Source organism: Vitis vinifera, chromosome 13 (assembly GCF_030704535.1).
Source record: "Vitis vinifera cultivar Pinot Noir 40024 chromosome 13, ASM3070453v1".
Classification (NCBI taxonomy): Eukaryota; Viridiplantae; Streptophyta; class Magnoliopsida; order Vitales; family Vitaceae; genus Vitis; species Vitis vinifera.
In genome coordinates, this window is record NC_081817.1 from 26,900,181 (window position 1) to 26,918,003 (window position 17,823).

The following is a 17,823-nucleotide window of genomic DNA, read 5'->3' on the forward strand; positions in this document are numbered from 1 at the left end:
TTGATTTGATTTAATTGGGGCCACCAAATGTGAACATGATTCATGAGTCATGACAAGTAAAAAATTTGGAGCAAACCAAAAAAGCTTATCAACCATACAAAGCCTAGATGTCTCCACGAGAATGTCTAGTGGCCACTTGCATTACCACCATTCACCAACAAAAGATGAAAAGTCCTTTTCCTCTCGATCACCTCAACCTTATTCCATTTTGGCCAGTAGGTGGACCCCTTCTATAGTGCCTAAATAATACTTCTTTTATGCTATTTTTCTTTTTTAAAACTCCCACCCTTAAATATAAAATCTTTCCACAATGAACTGTTGTAAAGAAGTCATGTGATTGAGATAAAATTATAAAGATTATGCATATGAGATACGAGAAAGAATGAAAGATCCGAGAAAAAAATAAGAGATACCCGTTTCAGAAACTCAATAATTGTATCAAATCTTATCCTTTATAATATTTTATATGATATAATAGAAAGATTCTTTTGATGTAGACATATTAAGACCTTATGTACTGTGATATCTTACCAAATCCTATATTAAGAAAAACACCATTTGAGTTTAGTTGATCACATTTTTTTTATCCTTATTAATTTTTCATATTCGATCATATTTTTTATACTTTAATCACATTTATGACCCTTAGATTGTTGTCATATTTTTTTTGTACTTCAATTATATTCTTACTTTCCACATGTCATGCAGATAATATTTCAACATTTTTTTATATTCAATCAAATTTATTTTACACATGTTGAAGTGAGATTTTAAACAAGGATATATCAATATGATTTTTCATGTTTTATTGGTATTTTTCACCAAATTGTTGGTAGATTTCAATGCTTTCCAACAATGCATCAATAGTTGATGCTGATATCTTAATTCTTGAAAGTGACATGATGTATAAAAGAGGTCCATTTTCAGCTACTTTACAAAAGGGCTTTCTTTCTCTATTTTAAAGCAAAGGGCAAAGGAGCAATGAAATGGCACCAAACGAAACATCCTTATCATTTTAGTTTCTACTCTCTTTTCTCCCTTTTTTTTTCCTCTGTTATTTTCTGGTCTGCTATTGCCTTCCACTATTGAAAATGGCTTTCCAACTCTATACAACATCTAGACAGTGACTGCAATCACATCTTTTTTGAATCCATAACTGAGATATAGAAGAAAAAATTCAATCAGAAATCATGGGTATTTTTACAAGAAGATCACTCTTATAGTGTTATGTAAAGTAATGATGGGTTTAGGTTTATTCATGACTGATACTAAAAAGAAATGATCAAATTAATGGTGGGAGTTATTAGGAGTCAGGACAGGATATCCCAAAAGGTAGAGCAAGGGATATAATACAAAGGACAAGACCTAAAGACACTTTGTCTTTGGTCTTTGCAGCTTTGCTTGGTTGGAATCTCACTGGGGTTTCACTCATTCCTCCCAATCTGAAAAATTATCCCCACTTTGATCTTAACTTTCATGGTCCAAATCATTATCATCACTACCACCACCAAGGGCAGGGCCCGGGTTGAGCCCTGGGTCCTGGTTGAGGGCAACCTAAGTGTTATTGTACATCTAGATAGTATGGCCAAACAATACCGAATTACAAGATTTGTACACTTACAAAATTAGAGCCTTTCGCTTACTAGCTATGCTGGGAGGTGCCGTGGGACTCTAGGCGTAGGCACAACCACATCGCGACCAGATTTTATCAAGTTCAGACGATCGGGTATTGTTTTATCAAACAGCCGGTTGTCAGGGTTTTCTGCATAGCACACATAGTAGCAGCTCACACAGGCATGTGGTAGTGCCATGGCAATCCTCGCCTGGTAAATAAGATATACTCAAGTTGAGCCCATGATCTGTATGAATGGATAAACAATTAAATAAAATAAATCGGGTTAGGTTAGGACTAATGGACAACCCACCATGAGATATCCTACGAAAAATGCAAGGAGGGAGAGGGTGGCGGTGAAGCCTTCATGCACAGAGAAAGTCCAAGCAGCCACAACAATGGTACACATTGAGCCGCTGCAGACGCCAGCGAGGAAACATATGGCACTGGTTATGTCAGAATCAACGATGGCTTCCATTTCCTTTCCTCTCTTTTCAAAGAGCTCCCAAGTGTCTTGTGATGCCTTCACAAAACCTTTCCCATATGCAGCTATCTATAACATTTATTTTATACATAATTCAATTCCATTTCACAATGAAAGGGGTCTATACAATTGATAAGTAGACAAGTGTATTAAGCAACCCAAGACTGACCACATTGCCAATTTGGAACCAAGAAATCATTTGATGAAGAATTCAAGAATCAAATCAGGTTATTTACTCTTGATATGGTAGTTTTGTTTCTAATTCATTTTTGTTTTTTTTTCAAAAAAAAAAAAATTCATAGAATTTTGAGGCGATGCAATAAGAGTTTTGGGATCCCAGGACAATGCAGCCATGGCATAAGCCCATATTTTTCAATAGCAATAGACAGAAGGGAGTCCATGTAAGGGCTATGAGCCACTGATAAAAAAAGTTGCCCCATGTTCTACAAAATTGATAAATGAAATGCAATGTGAGCAAAAGAAATTTGCAGGTTCTAATGGCAGATCAGTTGTGATACCTGTACATAGGCCCAGCCATTGCCATATCTGAAGATGGACTCCATGATATGGAGACAGCAATGGGCGCAAGAGAACATGAACTCATCTTCTCCCTCAAGCAAATTGAGTCCCCTGGCGACAATTCTCAAAGCTTCAATTGCAGGCACAAAGGTTGACCCCAGACAAGCGCTGCCAAGATTCCGAGACAGGGCTCTTTGGAAGCAAAACTTTGTATTACATTGCATTCCTCTGAGATAATACAAAGCAATTACCCTACTAACTGTTAAATTGGCAACATTCCTCATCACTTCTGCAGTCCAAGCCAAGCTCAGTACTAATACAATTATGATCAATGGAGGGAAGTGGAAATTCGAGGCTCCCATTACAGCTAAAATCCATAGTGACATCCACATGAACCCGACCCCAAGCATCCAGTAAGTGGGCTGATTCAGATCAGGGAATTTCGATGCGGGTTCGAGCGATTTGATAAAAATCTTGCTGCAAAACTTGATTCTGTGTGTGACCCAACAAGCATACAACCCATTGCCTATTGCAAATAGTATAAAACAAACACCAACCCCATCTGTGGAGGGCATTTGAAAACAAATCAGGAGAATTCCAGCGGACAAGGACATCAAAAATGTGCTCCACAGAATGAAATGAATCATGAATTTGGGCCATGTTCTCACTGCCTTTTGCCATGCAAATGCGAGAGTAATGCTAAGAAGAGAAGCAGCTTCTACTTGAGGCAAAAAATACTTTAACAGCTTCCTCTCTTTCCTTTGAACCTGGCCTGGTTCTAATAGCCCTTGAATTCCCTTGAATATAAGGAAACAAACAAGACCAACAGCAAGAACCGCGTGGAGCAGGAATAGAAATAGGGATATTCTGTTGGTGTAAGCCGTTGAATTCAGAGTTGTGATTGTTTGCTGTTTGGACACAAAGAAAATGACAGCAAAACCCAGAAAAATTCAACCCAACAACATGAAAATAAAAAAGAAAAAGAAAAATTGGAGGTTTTTCTCTGGTTCTTACTTGTGGGGTTGGAGTGGAGGTGGAGCGAGGCTGAGCAGGAGATGGAGTGGTTGCCCTGGTGACACCAGGGATGGCAACCCTCAAGGGGTTTGAGGGGTTCAATCTCTGCAACATGGATACATGAAAATCCCCCTGCGGCTGTGGAGTGCCTCTTCCCACTTGCTCTTCAAAACCCTCTTCACCTTTCTCCAAATCTTTATGCTCCTCATCTTCTCTCTTCTCCTTCTCTTCTTCAGCTCTCTCTTCACCATCCTTTTCCGAGTTTTCTCTCTCCTCCACCTGTGAAAACCACAGCAAAACCTCTGAAATTTTCACAAATTTGGAGCAAAATAAAGGCCTGGAAGAAGAAGGGGTTGCTGCGTCTTACAGGCTCTAAAGCACCCATCGCAGAGGAGGTTTTCCGATGGCCAGAGACGACGGCGGCGGCGGCTGCGGTAACGTTGGATTTGAAGCTGAGTTAGTGGTGACGTTACTGGTTTGTTGTTTCACTTGGCCCCTTAGATTTGACCTCAACGTCTCGGACATATACGTCTATGACGCACCGGTTCTTCTCATTTCCACGCTCTTTGAGGCGCGTGTTGCCACGCCATCCTAGAAAACATTTCAAATATTTTTATACTTCTTCTCCTCTCCAACGGATAAAACTTTAAAGTTTAAATGGTAGAAAATTCTGACAAAAATTTAAATTTGGGGATGCTTAGGTGTGTAAGTACGGCACACAGGGGCTCATGATACGAATGAATCAGAGGTGGACCAGATGAACACGTGGGCAAGGAAATGTGATTGGAAATTGGGCGGCTGGGATTAAAGCATGCTTGATGATCCGGACGATGACGTGTACTGATGTGATGGGTTTATGGAAGAAAAGGATAGATACACCCCACTTCATCACCTTATCATCTTTACTTCGCAGGCCGTATCAGGCACCCTCCTGCCTGTCCTACAAAGGAGCGATATCATTATAAGGATGGAAAAGGTCAAAAGTACCCTTTTCCCAATGGTAAATTAAAAGTTACCGTGAGGGGTAAATTTAATAGGTACTATTCTTTCATATTTCTAACATTAAGGGATATTTATAATAATAATTATTATTATTATTTGGTTTAAGATAAATATTTAATTTTAATAGATAAAAAATTTATTTATTTATTTATTTATTTTCATATAAGATAAATTATTTGATTATTACTTAAAATTTTAAAATTAATTAAAATTTAAATATAAATAGTTAAATAATATAATATAAAATTTAATTTATTAAATATGTTCGTATTGAGCTGGATTGGATTGCCTAATCTTCCCAACCACAAACCCTAGGTATAAATCATCTTGTTTGTAATTTATTTGATATCAAGACTATTGTAGTTATGTTTATAACTATTTTTTTTTCTTTTTGTATTTTATTTGAATCCATATAACATGGTATGTGAAAATCTTTTAGGGTTTATTCATATATAATTTTTTATTTTAAAAAATTATTGTGAAATAGTTGAAAAACAATTAGTAAGGATATAAGTGTAATTTAAAAGTAAAAATCATGAAAAATAAAATAAAATTTCTGACATATGTTGTCCTGCCTTGAAAGCCCACAAATAAATGAGATGTGTAATCTTAAAAGGTCAAACATAACTTGTGATATCCTACATGCGGATAAAGTTTTTGACGCTATATATATGTATGACCTTCTCTTAACATTATAAACACGTTTTAAAGTCATAAGAACCTCTTTGAGTTTAGAATGGATAATATTCTCAACCCTAGTGCGAGGGTTTGTTATTGAGAGTAGGTCATTACAAATAATATCAAAGTTAGTTATTGACCTATGTAAGAGTTTGTTTAGCCTTACAGCACAATGAGAGCATTGTGTTTGCATTGACTGTTTATAATATTTTATATCAAATAGAGGGGAAAGTTCATAACTCTATATATATATAACATAAGAGTTCTTCTTAACTTTGTAAACACATTTTAAAGTAATGAAATATTAATTAGATTTGGAATGAACAATATCTACATAATTAGAAAAGGGTTATTACATAAGTGAGATATTCGATCATTTAGTTACAGACATTTGAGATATGTCTAGTTGAGATATGTCTAGTCTTTTAAAAGCAGACACCATATTACATCAGGAACTTCATTAAAGTAAATTTATATTAAAATGAGAATCCGAAAGAGTTTTAAGTGGAAGCATTTTTAAACCCCTTTTCAAAATCACTTCACCATCATGGAGCCCTAGGAAAATGAACCAACCCACAACAGATGTTTGTGGATAACACTCCAAAATGAAACATCCACCCCATAAATGACACACCAAACTCTTCATTTTGGAAGGTTGAAAAACATTCATTCTTACCTCATTTATGAAGCATTCATGAATCATGAGGTCCCAAATAGAATGCAACACAAGATAGCAAACAGGATAAGAGAAATGAATTTTGGCCCTCTTGTGTGAATGAATGAATATTCACATCTAGTTACTAAAACTGTGATGTTGTTTTTCACTTTTTCAACCCAATCTTTAAATATTCTGCACCCACAAGAACTGAAAGTAAATCAGAAATAACATCTCAAAAATATTTTTATTGAAGATAAATTTAATTATAATATTTTTTTAATTTTAAAAATAAATAAAAATTAATTTAAAATTTTAAAATTTCTTTATTTCTTTAAAATATAGATATATTAGGGGTGACATAAGTTGAAGGTGAAAATAATGCAAGGAAATTTGAACATATATATATTATTTAAAATATGAAAAATATAAAAAAATAATGAAAAACTTTAATCTTTACTTTTTATAATTGCACTATATTAATAAGTTTATCATTATTGTTTGATTTTTAAATTTTTGGAATTTGAGTTTGAATTGTAATTTATATTAAATTAGTAATTAATAGTATATTTAATAGCTTTGAGAAATAGCTTTTATAATCTTATTATATAATATAATTTATATTTCATAACTTTAAATAAATATTTTATTTATTATCAAACTTTATTATCGAGTTTTTCTTTGATAACTTGGTAAGTTGAGAATTAATAACACCTCTAATCCATCCAAATTACAATCCTACTATAAAAAAAAATCAAATACTCTTCAAAATTATGTTTAATTTTTAAATCATGCTTTGAAAGTTTTAAAAACTCTTTCAAAAAGTAACTTAGAAATAGTTTGATAATGATTTTAGGAAATATTTTTGAAAAAAAAAAAATAGGTGTTTGACAAATTTTATAAAGAATTAATTGGTTAAAAAAATAAAATAATTCTCGTATTTATGAATTTAACATTTTTCATGTTTTTGTTTGAAAAGTAACTCATTTTTTACATAATTGTCCTTAACCATTTCAAGTATTTACACTTAAGTTTTAAAAGAAATTGTTATTTTTATAAGAAAAGAATAAAGATATTTTTTGTCAGAATGAAGTGAAAAAAAGATGAAGGATTAGATTTTCAAAATTTGGTTCTCAATTATCATTTTAATCAAATAACTCTCTTATAAAACACTTTTAAAAATCTAAAAAATCACTTTTAATGTTGAAAAAACACTTATAGTGTTTTTTAGATAAACATTTAAGAAGTGATTCTCTTAAACATACTTGTAAAAAAAACACTTCTACTAAAAACACTTTGATAATAAACACTATTAAATGCGATGTTTACAATTATTTTAAATAACATTTTTCTAAAAAAAAATTAGGTATTTAGCAAAATTTAGGAAACATTCTTATAAATTTGAAAATTCATTTATAATGTTTTTTATGTGTGTTTGATAATGATTCTTAAAAATGTTTTTAATCTTTTTAATATTTAAATGATAAAAGTTTTCAAGTGTTAAAAATATAAAAATGCTTCCTAAAATCATCTGCTGATTTTTGTAAAAACACTTTCATAAAAAATAATTCATTAAAAATATTTTAATGAGAAATGCTGTGTTACCAAAATATCTTCTATATTATTTAAATGTACGTAAAAAAAAAAAAAAAAAAAAGGGTTTGACAGTTCAAAGTTGTGATTAAGACATAAAAAGTAAAAAAAAAAAAAAAAGTATACTAAGAATAAAATATGATAAAAATGTTGCCTATTTGAAATGAAATTGATGATAAAGTTTGAACATCGTACCTCTTCCATTTAGTAGATTTTTCTAATTTGGATTTAATTCGCATGGTAATTACTAGAAGCACGTAAAAGAAGCCATATCCGCCATCTGAAAGGAGAGAATCCCGTCCACCCACTAAAATAATTTTCTGACAAAAAAATTATAAAGTAAAAATCCAAATAGAGCACGTCGGAAATAGAGCCGTTAAAATAGTGTCACGTGCGAAGCTTTTGACAAATAGTAATACTCGTTGGCTTGGCAATTAGTGATGTCAGAAAAAAAACGTGACCAACTGAGGGGCCCACCACATCATCACTACACTCCCTTTCACATTCTTTGGTGACTGGCTGCCAGCTCATGTTGTCCCAATTATCATATAAAATAAATATTTATATTACGATTTTATAAAAATTTTAAAATTTTAGTTTATTATCAGAAAGAGAAGGAATGATGCGTTTGGAGTCTGGACACTGCTTTTGATGGGTCCTGGTCAAGGCAGGCGTCTCTTTGTAGCCTTTACAATTATTATTATTGAAATGTACCAAATTGTAATGTTGGTCTTTAGCCTACTACCAAACCTCTTTTAGTAATCAATCTACTTTACGTGACACATGAAAAGTTACATTTTGAAAATTATTATTATTATTATTATTATTTTCTCACAAGATATTTATAAAGAAATTTTTCTCCCCCTTTTTTTTTCCTCGAGAACCAACATGCTTTTTCCTATGTAAGCTCCACTCAAACTCATTGACATAGAAAGGAAAATATTATAAACTTGACTCAAATTCTTTAACATAGGAAGGAAAATGTTAAGATATAAAAAATAAATGTACCCATCCAAACTCTATAGAATTTTGGGCCAAAGGTATGGTATCATTCATAAACTTATATGTAATATAGTTTTTTTTGCCATGTAGATAGCATAAATCAATATTTTAATTCAAAATTAAGGTCGGATTTGGTAATTAAGGTTTTAATTTTGGCAATCGAAAGCTTCAATTCAAAAATAAAGTTGTATTTGGTGATTACGGTTTTTTTATAACAGGGCTATTTTGCACCAAACCTCTAACTCTACATCCAAATGATTGAATTTTTGCAATAAAATGGAATAAATGAGATTAAAAAGCATGAAGCCTTCAAATTCATTGTGGCATCACCTAATTGATGGTGCCCTTTCAATATGGTACCCAAAAAATATCATTCAGTACATTAACCAAACCCACAATGTAATCAACAGTTTCCAGACAATTCCAACCAAAACTTTCATATAGGACAAAAAAGGCAGGGATCAGTGACCATCTCAAACCATGGGAAATCTGAGAAAATTTAAGGACCGCAAGAGCCTTAGCCTCTGCAGCCACATACTTACAAAAAACTTGCAAGTTGTGGTAGAACTGCACACAAGGCCTGGTGAGGCAGATGCCCACTGTCAGAGCCTTATTAAGCAGGGTGTGGGCCTATTCCAACTTTAAGAGTTACTTCATGTCTTCACATCTATTCCCAGCAACCACTAGGGTTCAGAACTGAACCTGGTTAAGAAGCAGAGTTGTTATCATGCAATTTTGCTGGTTTTAGACTCTTGAATGAGGGATTGCTGCATTCAAACACCTTCCAAATGAAATCTTCCAACCATCATAATCTCAAGTCCAGTCAGCTGTTAGAATTGTATTGAACCATTTCAATTGTGACCATCAATCATTCTCTCAAAACTTTAAAGTTTACATTCCTTCAACTTGCTATGAGTTACAACATGAGAAAGTTCAAGGAAAAGACAGCCCAAACTTCCACTCTGCCACAAACCAAAGAAGGGAAACAAAGAACTAAAAGAAAAGACCAAATGAATAAAAATATATGTTTTATATATAAAGAAACCCACAATCAGGCCAATGCCAATTTTACACGGTGTTTCCTCTGATCTGTTGCACTTAATAGCCCCAATTTTGTAGTATCGGTGTCTACTTCTTTGCAGCATTAGAAGGCTCTGATGGGGTTTTTACAATACTTAGTTGACCACCTTCCTTGTTGGCAACAGTGGCTGCTTTCACCTCATTGCAGTGGTTTATGAACTTGCTCACCTCCTGGATTCACCAAACATGGAGGAAAAAGCCATCATTAATGTAAACAAACCATATTTGTAATGATCCATTTGTTTGTCATGGAGATCATTGATTTAGAAGAAATTCATGGCATAGAAGTAGCTTCAAATAGTACCAACAACAGCAATAATTATTCTCTTTACACTAGGCAGACTTGGTAGAAACAACTTCCAATAGATATTCTGAAAGGGAGAATAAGTCCACCCATTTAGTTTTATTGGTTTTAATAAAAAGTTGTTCTTGAGTAATAAGCATATCATGGTATAATTTGGCAAATATTGCTAAAAAACAAGGTTAGCTGCAAGCCTACCACATCATACCAAATCATTTTGGAACATAGCCAAGTAAAGCATCATAAGGTCAAGGATATAGTTTCCATTAGGGAAAAGTGAATGAAAAATTGAGCTGTCACCTCCAGTTAAGAAGGTGAGTGTATGTCTTGTTCAATTATGATTCACACTGTCCATAAAAAAACAATAGGTGAATGTTCCACCACTGCACAGCTTATGACAAAGAGCAACATACATTAACTACCATCCACCTTCCTTTCTCTCTTAAGTAACACTGCTTCCTGATAATCAAGTCCAAATTTACATTGAAATTGGATTATCCAAGTTTGCAGATTAGAGACAACATCCCATCCAATCTCAATGGTTTCTTATGCACTCTTTGAAGCTTGTAAATGCACGGACATTAAAGGAAGAATGCACAAATGTCATATATTCAATACTTTTGGGTGAAGACCAAGCTAACACGAGTAAGTTACTAACTCAATTAATGGAATCTTCAAAGGGTTGGACAACTAGACCTAACAAATAAAGGAAGCTTAAAGAAAGACAATTTCCAGAAAGTAAGCATACATGAAGATCTAAGCATAAAAGGTAAGTGTTTGTATTGATATAACTATGCTCTTTTCACAAACTTACAAAATCATCTGTTCATTGAATTGGCATGTGCAACATTTAGTGGACATGGGTATGAAGTGTCCACTCAACTGTTGATTTGTATCTTAGTGATGCATTTGCCAGCAACCCAAACGATCCTGGACCAAGATCACTATTGTTGACTGGAATGCCAACTCTTTAGGCAAATGCCCAAAGTCTCACTTGGAAGCCTATTAACTGAATCCTACCCCGAGACATTTACCAGGGTAATCCCCTAAAGACCCTTTAAGATACCTGAGGCACTACATTCAGATGCTGTGATTCTTTCCCATGTTAGAAGCAACACTTGGCAGAACCCTATGCAGACTTGGGGCTGCTCCCATCATCAATATTTGTTTGAGGGCTTGGGCCCATTGTTAGAGTTGGCAGTTCGCTAAAGTGGGTATTTTCTTGCTTCAGAACATAATCAAGGGCTTTCACAGAAAATCCACCTTTGCTGCCGCCCCTATATACTACTCTATCCTCCTCACTATTCACTGACTTTCCTTGGAGTCTAGATAGAAAACACTCCACAATATCCAGCTCCTAATCATTCAAACTCCTTGCAAAACAAAAATTCCAATGTCCCCCCCCACTCCGCTCCCATAAATCCTCCACTTATGCCTCTTTCGACTCCACTAAAGCAAACAATGATAGAAAGGCAATAAATAGAGGTTCCTCACCACACTACTTGTCCTTCCAAATTTTCACTCTTCTCTCATTACCCATATAAAAGGAGACTCTACAAATGAAGAGATCTCATTCTTTTCTTATAGCTTCCCATAAGCAGACTCCATAAGTGTCTCTTACCTTACAAGAACACCAAACCCCTTTCGACTTGGCCTTACAAACAATCAACCACTTCACTAAGTGTGTTTTATTCTCTATGGCTCCTCCTCCCAAAGGAAATCCCTCTAGATCTTTCCTAGACTCAATTTGGCATTTCTCAAAATATTGAATAAAGACATATAGTAAATAGGCAAAAATAATGTGCTATGAATCAGCATAAGCTTTCCCACTTTTGAGATGTATTGCATCTTTCATATTGAAAGCCTTTTTCGAAACCGCCCCTCAACCCCATCCCACATTGCCTCTAATTTGTAAGAAGCCTCTAAGGAAGCCCTAAGTAAGAAGTTGGTAGCTCCCCTACCCTTCAACCAATCTTAGAAGCCAACTTCTCCATGTTATCCACCCAGTCAACTGGAATGAACTAACTTTTTGAAGGTTTATTTTCAACCCCAAAATGGATTCAAACCATACGAGTAGCCAACATAAATTAGTGGCATGATCCTAAGAAGCATCACAAAAAACAATCGTGTCATCAACAAAGAGAAGATGAAATATTTCCTCCTCATCACCCCCTCTTCCCCTCACCTTGAACCTTGAGAGGAAACCTCCTTCCCAAGCTCTCATGAGCAAACTACTGAGGACCTCCATTGCAATAACACATAAGTAGGGAGATAGGGGATCCCCTTGTCTCGACCCCTAAGAGCTTCAAAAGAAGTGTGAAGGAAAATCATTTATTAGAACAGAAAAAACGAGCTGTAGAAATGCACCATTTACTAGAATAGGGAAACTAGTTCTAGAAATGCACCTTTTAATCTAGTCTAGTCATTTCTGCCTGAAACCCATCTTACCAAAAATCGCCAACAAGAAACCCCAATTCACATGATCATGACTTTTCAACGTTGAGCTTACACTACATTCACAAGCATTATTTTCCAATATGGAATCAACAACCTCATTTGCTACAAGCGCACCACATCAAGGATTTGTCATCCCTCGTTTGCTATAACACCCCAAGTTGTTACAATGAAAGAGTCAACACAGCTGGAAGAACCTATGTTCACTCATAAGAATCATTAGCAATCCTCTTAAATACACTGAACTGGGGTCCATTGCTACCATTCTACCCCAAGTTTCCTCTCCTCCTACTCTAGTTCCCCTCAAGCATGACAACCCACCATTCACAAGGCTAGCCTCATCCACCAAAGAACTTTAACATCAACTATTAGAATAATATTTTAACAGCCAGAGCTTCTAACTGCACATTCTCGAGCCAGTGATTACTAACCTATGACAAGCATCATGAAGTATTCAAAGATCCTACCAATAGGTCTTACTTTTAAAACAGCAGGTCCTTGACATGAATTACTAGACATTGCCTTGGTGTGTTATTCAGTAAACTCTAAATTCCTTGTTCTAGTACAATTATCAAATTTGACTGGAGAGACATGACCCAGATTGTCAAAGTGTTTTGACAACTACAGAAACAATGGAACATCTCAAGACATCATTTTTGGATCAATAGACACAACACAAAACAAAGAGAGATGCACCATTTCAACCAAGCCCAGCATGAAATTGCAAGAAAAATCACTTCCTTTCAATCAAACCTCTCAAAATTTTATGAAACACAAACCCAACAAGTTCAATTAAAGCACTACCTATCTACAATAAACAATACAAATCCCACACAATTATCCAAACTCCACAGAATGAATGCCACAATTTGATAAAAATCCGTACAGCAACAAACACTTAACTCATCCACGATATCAAGCCTCTACATACCAGAAGCTTTAGCGTTTTAAAGCACAGTTAGAAACTAGTTACTCAACAAATAAATATAAAACAAAGCTAAAGCAGAGAAACATGGAAATTGCACTCACCCTATCAGCGTCCATCTCCTTTGTGACCTTCGAAGGCTTCACCACTCTCTTACCTGTAAAAACCAGAGTAAAAAAAACAAGAACAGACACATCCACACATAGAGATAGAAACTGTGGGAGAGTGGGAGAGTGGGAGAGAAACCTTTGCGAGTTTGGCAGGGCTTTCCATGGCGATTGGGAGCGATTACCTTCCTCTTCGGTTGGCCTTTGAAAAGATTGGATTTTTGCGTCATCTCTCCGGTTCACTAGGGTTTTTGCTTCTCTCTGGTTTTCTAGGGTTTCTGCTGTTTTGTGCTGGCTCGCTTTGGAGATTTGGGCTTAGTCAGTCGGGCCGTGAGATTGAGTGGCCTTGGGCTTCAATTTGAAGATTGGGCTGTTAGTAACCTACCATGAAACTAACATGCTTCCTCTTTTGACGAGTAAGGAATTGAAATGCCCTCATCCATGGTCACCATCCAATGTTGGAGTAGTTATTTTAAGAAGTATTTCTAATTTTTAATACTTGAAATTTTTTATCATTTAAGTTCTAAAATGGTTAAAAGCATTTTTTAGAATTACCACCAAATACACTCTTCATCGTATAAAAGAAAATTTGATTTTTAGATGTTTTTAAAAAAAATAAATACTAATCCCTATTTGGCAACTATTTTTTTGAAAAATAGCTTTTAAGAATAGTTTTTGAAAATTTGTGTATGATGTTTTGTAAAACAAAATTTTGTTTAGTAACCTAAAATATTTTTAACTTGTTTTTAATATTTTTAAAAATAATTTTTATGTTTACAACTTTACTTTTTATCATTATATATATTTGTATAATATTTTTTAAAATAAATCTCAAAAAAACAATTAAAAACAACTAACAAATGTTTTCTAAAAACACTTTGTTTTCTCATTTTCAGAACAAAAAATAAAAAATAGTTTCTGGTTGCCAAACGTGTTTTTTTTTAGTTTTTTTGTTCTGAAAAATGGAAAACTGTTTTAAAAAACAATTGTCAAACATACCCTAAGGGTTGTTTTCCAAAAACAGTTTTTAAAAATAATTTTTCAAGTATAGGAAAATCCTGGAGAGAGATGAGATGAGATGAGGCAGAAGTTGGTTTGCGATGGACTCTAAGTCCTTTGAAATCTCTGCGGATGTGTTTGGGGAGAAACTTAAGGGGATCATTATGGAAAGAAGTAGAGGTTTTACATCGTGGATCAGGTTTGGGAGCCTTAGTTTGTGTTGTCTACTGGAAGGAGTGGAGGCTTGTTGTAGAGGTGAGTCTACTAAGAGGTTTGTTAAAAGTTGGGAGGATGGAGGTAGGAAGTTTAAATTGGTACGTCGTGCAAATGAGGCAGACAGGTTCTTATGGTGCTCTGTGGTTGACATGGAAGCAAAGAAGTATTATTTAGTGTTCCCGAAGGAGAAAGGCATTTTGGAAGGTTGGGCCTTGTTAGCTGAAAAGCTCTGCTCTCTTAGAGTATTGATATGTAATGAGCCTAGGAGAGTCTTTGATTTCTTTAGGACAGAAAGTAGAGTTGGGGCTTCTAAGGGGAAGCCGGAAAATTCCTATGTTGATGCGGTGAAATCAAGAGCGAGAAGATTAGGGAAAGCAGCGTGGCTACAACTAGGGGAAAAAAATGGGCTAAGCGGAAGGGAGTTGTTAAACCGGTGTCTGGTTAGGAAATGGGGAGAGTCTCTTGTGTCGGCTCCAAACTTGTCTGCTTTGGGCAGTTGGGGAAGATCTCATTGGAACCTTAAAGGAAGAGTGAAGTTTGCGAGGCTAGGGGACCCTTTCATACTGATCGAGTTTGAGAATAAAGCAGAGGTAGAAAAAGTGTTATTAAGAGGGCTTTGTTGTTTTAAGGAATCGTTTCTGTACTTGGAAATGTAGGACGCAAAAGTAGGGTGTTCTCAAAATTGTGAGCAAGTTAAGAAAGCTTGGGTGAGAGTAGTGGGTTTACTGTTGCACTTTTTGGAGTCAAGAAGTGTTTAGAAAGATTAGGGAAGGTCGTGGGGGGGTTTGTTGCAGTGGATGAAGACACTGCTGCTTTTAAGGAGCTTTAATGGGCTAGAATATTAGTGAAATTTGAGGGATTAGAGTGGCCAAGCTCTTTGCAGGTGGTAGTTGACTCTTCTTGTTTTGCTATTCAATTGTGGTGGGAGGTGCAACCAAGGGTGTTGGAAGTTGCTCTGGGGGTTCAAAAATGGGATGGGAAAGGAGCATGAGGTTAGGGATGATGGAGAGAGTGGTTCACGCGCCGATTGTAATGTGGAACAAGTACAGACTCATTGGCAATCTACAAAGGTGGTTGTGACATGCAAAGTTGGAGAAGCTTGCTGCAGAAAAGACAGGGAGGCTGCTACCTTTGACTTTGTGTCGACAAGAGGGGCAGATAACGAAGCGGTTAGAGGAAGGGTGTATTCTGATTGAGATCAGATCTCAGCTGAAGGGCCTTTATCCCAAGGTAGTAGTTTTTTAGGCCAGGTATTGGAGTTGGATGTGGAAAGGAGGCCTAACTGGCTTGAGGAGGGCCAAACCAACAACGCTTCAAAAGACCCATTGGAAGTGGATCGACCCATGACTGAGTCTTTAAAAGATCCAACGTTGGTGGGTCGATCCTCTGTTAAAGCCTTAAAAGGGGTTAAGGTTCGTGGGGGCCTTTGAGAAGCTAACTATGGGAGGCCAGACGAGGATGATTTTGGCATCCAAATGGGGTTACCTCCACTGGCGCCAAATCATGCAGAGATCATCGACGAAGCTTTGATAGAGGAGGCCTCCAAGGACACAGATTATCATCCTTGTTCTCTTTAATATTTGGGGAAACGGGATTTCTCTTATTTTTCTACTCCTTCTGGGCGGGATGGGGCAATTGTCATCACTGATGAGGGACTCAAACGGGGTTGTGCTTCAGAAGCAGTTAAAGTAGCAGGTTTGGGCCCTTTAAAGGTGATTTTGGTGGATGGAAAGGAGGCGGAGGTTTCTGGTTTATCGGGTAAGGCTCATAAGGCTGTTGAAGAGGTGATAAAGGATGTTTCTAAAAGGGCAATACAAGAGATAGTGGAGGAAAGGGACGAAGCGGGTGGTTCGAGCTGGTATTCTAGTTGCTTGGCTAAGTTTAGTCGCTGTTTAGGAATGCCGACGGAGAGTTTTGAATGGAAGATTTTGATTTTACTGAAAATGATGAAAGATCAAAAGAGGAAGTTGAATGGTAGGAAAATGAAAAATTGGAGACGTCAAAGTTTGAAAGGGAGTTGAGAAGTTGAAATGTACTATGAATTATTTTGGAGAAGGAGGAAGAGAAAAGGGGGAGGGGGGAGGGAAGGGGGGGGGGTTGTTTTTTCAGGTCTAAATGAAAATTCGTTTGCTTTCCTAGAATGTAAGAATGGCTAATAACATTGATAAGAGGAAAGTGATCAAAGCCTTGATAAAGATAAATAAGGTGGATTTGGTTTGCTTACAGGAAACCAAGATCCAGGAAATGTCAAGGGGTCTTGTTCGTAGTTTAGGAGTAGAGAGATTTTTAGATTAGGGAGTTGTGGATTCAAAGGGTGTTGCTAGAGGTATAGTGGTTTTATGAGATAATAGGGTGTTGGAGTTGGTTGACTTAGAAAAGGGAGTGTTCTCAATCTCTTGTCATTTTAAGAATTGTGAGGATGACTTCATTTGGACATTTACAAGGGTTTATGGCCCAACCCTGAGAAGGGATAGATAGTGTTTCTGGGGTGAGCTGGGGACCATAAAGGGTCTTTGGAATGGGCCTTGGTGTGTTGCTGGGGATTTTAATTCCATTTTAAGCCCTGAAGAGCACAATAGGGGAGGAAGTTTGAATTCAGACATGAGAAGGTTCTCAGAAGTAATAGAAGACTTAAAGTTAAAGGGTTTGTCATTGCTTGGGGTTCCTTTTACTTGGAGTGGAGGGGTGAACAATCAGTCATTGTTAAGGCTAGATCGTTTTTTGGTAAATGAGGAGTAGGACTGTCGTTTTAGCGAATCGAGGCAATGTATCCTCCCGAGACCTGTGTTTGACCATGAGGAGGTTTGAGAGAAAAACCCCTCCCTTTTTAGATTTGAGAATATGTGGCTAAAAGTGGAGGGTTTTAAGGATCTTATGAAGTCTTGGTGGGAGGGAGACAACTTTAGTGGCCCTTCAAGTTTTATTTTGGAGAAAAAATTAAAGGTCTTGAAGTCTAAATTGAAGAAGTGGAGCAATGATATTTTTAGCAGGGTTGAATTCATAAAGGATCTGGCTCTAGATCAGGTGGAATTTTGGGATGTAAAGGAGAAGACTAGCAGACTGTCTTTGGAAGAGTTGGAAGCTAGAAAAAAAACAATGAAAGATTATAAAAAATGGGTTTTGCTTGAAAAGATTACTTAGATGCAAAATTCTAGGGAAGTATGGTTGAAAGAGGGTGACAG

General features: G+C 35.9%; 2 protein-coding genes across 3 annotated transcripts; both read right to left on the minus strand.

Annotated features, from left to right (window-relative positions):
• Positions 1 to 783: 783 nt before the first annotated feature.
• LOC100260237 (protein PNS1) lies at positions 784 to 4,279 on the minus strand. 2 transcript variants are annotated; one of them, XM_010661214.3, is made up of 6 exons: positions 3,997 to 4,279; positions 3,630 to 3,908; positions 2,615 to 3,523; positions 1,926 to 2,165; positions 1,622 to 1,823; positions 784 to 1,156 (listed from the first exon to the last, which is right to left on the minus strand). In XM_010661214.3, the coding sequence occupies exons 1-5, from the start codon at positions 4,012 to 4,014 to the stop codon at positions 1,647 to 1,649; spliced, it is 1,623 nt and encodes a 540-aa protein (XP_010659516.1). In that variant the 5' UTR covers positions 4,015 to 4,279; the 3' UTR covers positions 784 to 1,156; positions 1,622 to 1,646. The 2 variants fall into 2 exon arrangements, with proteins under 2 accessions (XP_010659516.1, XP_002273748.1); XM_002273712.4 differs by lacking the exon at positions 784 to 1,156 and having other exon boundaries at positions 1,444 to 1,823.
• Positions 4,280 to 9,430: 5,151 nt separating this feature from the next.
• Positions 9,431 to 13,850, minus strand: LOC100255155 (uncharacterized). The gene is made up of 3 exons (XM_002273773.4): positions 13,566 to 13,850; positions 13,424 to 13,476; positions 9,431 to 9,810 (listed from the first exon to the last, which is right to left on the minus strand). The coding sequence occupies exons 1-3, from the start codon at positions 13,654 to 13,656 to the stop codon at positions 9,688 to 9,690; spliced, it is 267 nt and encodes an 88-aa protein (XP_002273809.1). The 5' UTR covers positions 13,657 to 13,850; the 3' UTR covers positions 9,431 to 9,687.
• Between the last annotated feature and the right edge of the window lie 3,973 nt (positions 13,851 to 17,823).